This window comes from Pelophylax lessonae (genome assembly GCF_965119305.1).
Source record: "Pelophylax lessonae genome assembly, chromosome: 9".
Taxonomy (NCBI): Eukaryota; Metazoa; Chordata; class Amphibia; order Anura; family Ranidae; genus Pelophylax; species Pelophylax lessonae.
Window position 1 is genome coordinate 273,211,241 of NC_138776.1, and position 3,449 is coordinate 273,214,689.

The 3,449-nt window shown below is 50.5% G+C and overlaps 1 protein-coding gene across 1 annotated transcript; it reads right to left on the bottom strand.

Annotated features, from left to right (window-relative positions):
• Positions 1 to 382: 382 nt before the first annotated feature.
• Positions 383 to 3,403, bottom strand: LOC309564476 (uncharacterized protein). The gene is made up of 5 exons (XM_082269105.1): positions 3,326 to 3,403; positions 3,145 to 3,196; positions 853 to 2,135; positions 634 to 648; positions 383 to 417 (listed from the first exon to the last, which is right to left on the bottom strand). Exons 1-3 carry the CDS (start codon positions 3,350 to 3,352, stop codon positions 883 to 885), a joined length of 1,332 nt encoding a protein of 443 aa, XP_082125231.1. The 5' UTR covers positions 3,353 to 3,403; the 3' UTR covers positions 383 to 417; positions 634 to 648; positions 853 to 882.
• Positions 3,404 to 3,449: the final 46 nt, after the last annotated feature.

Here is a 3,449-nt window from a genome sequence, read left to right on the forward strand (position 1 = left end):
AGCGAGGATAGTTGGTGTGTCCAGGAACACTCCTCCCCCGTCATAGGCTAGAGCAGTGATGGCGAACCTTGGCACCCCAGATGTTTGGAACTAGGAAGGCATTTGGGCTTTTGGAGCTCCAGGCCACCTCACTTCCTGGTAGTCTGGTGACCTGGGAACCCTCTAGCCCAGTGACGGCAAACCTTGGCACCCCAGATGTTTGAAACTACATTTCCCATGAGGCTCATGCACTCTGCAGTGTAGTTGAGCATCATAGGAAATGTAGTTCCAAAACATCTGGGGTGCCAAGGTTTACCATCACTGGGCTACAGGGTTCCCAGGTCACCAGACTACCAGGAAGTGAGGTAGACTGGAGCTCCAAAATGCCTTCAAACAAAACTGTGGTTTGATGGGTTCGGGGACTTGGAAGAACTCTAAATGACCAGATAGGAGATTTAGGAGGTCCAACATCTCGTTTTGCTTTCATTTCAAAGTCCTGGAGGAAGTCTGGTGACCAGATATGAGCTTTAGGAGGTCCAACGTCTCGTTTTGCTTTCATTTCGAAGTCCTGGAGGAAGTCCGGTGACCAGATAGGAGATCTAGGAGGTCCAACGTCTCGTTTTGCTTTCATTTCAAAGTCCTGGAGGAAGTCCGGTGACCAGATATGAGCTTTAGGAGGTCCAACGTCTCGTTTTGCTTTCATTTCGAAGTCCGGTGACCAGATAGGAGATTTAGGAGGTCCAACGTCTCGTTTTGCTTTCATTTCGAAGGCCTGGAGGAAGTCCGGTGACCAGATAGAAGATTTAGGAGGTCCAACGTCTGGTTTTGCTTTCATTTCGAAGTCCTGGAGGAAGTCCGGTGACCAGATAGGACATTTAGGAGGTCCAACGTCTCGTTTTGCTTTCATTTCGAAGTCCTGGAGGAAGTCCGGGGGTGGCGGTGGGCTTTAACGTGGGACAAGAACTTCCCCATCCTCACAAAGCCCATCCCACACTCAGCACAGAAGAAGCGTTTCTCCATCCGGTGAATCTTCTGGTGCCGGGTGAGGACGGATCGGCTGACGTAACTTTTGCCGCATTCCGGGCAGATGTGCGGCTTCAGTCCGGTGTGGCTCCTCTGGTGCTTGGCCAGGTCGGAGCTGCTGACGAAGCACTTGGTGCATTCCGAGCACGGGTACGGCTTCTCCCCAGTGTGGACCCTCTGATGGATGACCATTTGTGAGCGGGTCAGGAAGCTCTTCCCGCACTCCGAGCAGATGAACTGCTTCTCGCCTGTGTGGATCTTCTTGTGCCGGAAGAGGTTGGAGCTGCAGGTGAAGAATTTCCCGCACTCGGGGCATGTATATGGCTTGAGTCCTGTGTGGGACCTGCTGTGCTTGGTCAGTTCCGACCTGCTGGAAAAGCACTTCCCGCACTCAGAGCATGAATACGGCTTCTGGCCCGTGTGGATCCTGTTGTGTATAGCGAGGCTGGATTGTTTGCTAAAAAGCTTCCCGCACTCCGAGCACTGGAAAGGTTTCTCCCCCGAGTGGACCCGGCTGTGCTGAATAAGATCTGCATTGCTCCGGAAACACTTCCCGCACTCGGTGCAGGAAAACTGCTTTCCTTTCACTCCTCTGTGACCGGGTTTAGGGAGGATCTGCCTTGGCTTTCTTTTTGGACCAACAACGTTCCACTTAAAGCAAATCACCTCTCCTTCCATAAATTCTCCTTCCAGGGAGGCCTCCTGAGGAACAAGAGCCGATGGACATTGTGAGGGAACATCGGGTTCTTCTAGAGGTCCTTCATCAGGTTCTTCTAGAGGTCCTTCATCAGGGTCTTCTAGAGGTCCTTCATCAGGTTCCTCTAGAGGTCCTTCATCAGAAACTAAGAGTTCCTCCTTAACCTGAGTAGGTGTATGGTGTGTAACCACATGGAGGCGTAGGAGATCTCCAACCATCGAGACCTCGGTGTGTAGAAGACTTCCCTCCTCAGATAAGAGAGGAGCCTCCATAATATGACCTTGACATGAGTCTGGGTCCTCCTTGATCTCAACAGATACCTGGTGGGTGAGGTCTGCGGGGGAAGGGAAGTCAGAGTGTGGGGGGTTCCGTTCTTCCAGGGGTTCTTCTTTACACAATGGAGATCGCTCATCAGGTGTTGCTTCTTCGAGAGGATCTGCAGGAATGAGATAGCTGTGTAAATGAGGAGGAACATTGTCTATGTGAAGGTTCTCATGTATCCAAGTCATGGTATACAGTGCCTTGAAAAAGTATTCACACCCCTTTTGTTACGTTACAACCAAAAATGTATTTTATTGGGATTTTATGTGATAGACCGACACAAAGTGGCCATAATTGTGAAGTGGAAGGAAAATGATAAATGATAGAAATAAATCTGTGAAAAGTGTGGCTGCATTTGTATTCACCCCCCTTTACTCTGATACCCCTAACTCAAATCTAGTGGAACCAATTGCCTTCAGAAGTCACCGAATTAGTAAATAGAGTCCCCCTGTGTGTCATTTATTCTCAGTATAAATACAGCTGTTCTGTGAAGCCCTCAGAGGTTTGTTAGAGAACCTTAGTGAACAAACAGCATCATGAAGGCCAAGTAACCCCCCAGACAGGTCAGGGATAAAGTTGTGGAGAAGTGTAAAGCAGGGTTAGGTTATAAAAAATCTCCCAAGCTTTGACCATCTCACGGAGCGCTGTTCAATCCATCATGGGAAAATGGAAAGAGTATGGCACAACTGCAACCCTACCAAGACATGGCCGTCCACCTAAACTGACCGGACAGGCCCCTATCAAGACATGGCCGTCCACCTAAACTGACCGGCCGGGCCCCTACCAAGACATGGTCGTCCACCTAAACTGACCAGCCGGGCCCCTACCAAGACATGGCCGTCCACCTAAACTGACCAGCCGGCCACTACCAAGACATGACCATCCACCTAAACTGACCGGCCGGGCCCCTACTAAGACATGGCCGTCCACCTAAACTGACCGTCCGGGCCTCTACCAAGACATGGCCGTCCACCTAAACTGACCGGCTGGGCACCTACCCAACTCTTCTCACCATACAAAGTTATGGAGTCACCTTCTCCTAATCACTGAGACCTTTGTGTAGGCCCAAGATAAGTATAAAAAGGGTGATAATAACGATCGATGTACCGAGAGACCCTTCTTACCCCATGACGAGAGGGACTGCCGATCTTCCATCACAACTTCTTCCAGACCTTCCTGCAGAGAAATAGACAGTGACATCCTGACACCTTATAGGAACCTGACACACACAATGATACAGTCACCATCCAGACACATCCCTTGTCTGTTACTGGATAATGTCCCAGAATTCCCAGCACCGCTCACCTCTCCTGTCAGCAGATGGACCATCATGGTGGTCAGTTCCAGGATCTCTGCTCTTTGTTCCTCTCAGGTATGGAAGAAATGAGGGGGAGGCACCATGGTGGGGCTCTGGGTCCGGCTGCATCCT

Coding starts and splice junctions, on each gene's coding strand:
- LOC309564476 (XM_082269105.1), bottom strand. CDS start 3,352: ATGATGGTCCATCTGCTGACAGGAGAG. Junction 3,197..3,325: donor TCCATCTGCTGACAGGAGAG/GTGAGCGGTGCT, acceptor ATTTCTCTGCAG/GAAGGTCTGGAAGAAGTTGT. Junction 2,136..3,144: donor GCAGTCCCTCTCGTCATGGG/GTAAGAAGGGTC, acceptor TCATTCCTGCAG/ATCCTCTCGAAGAAGCAACA.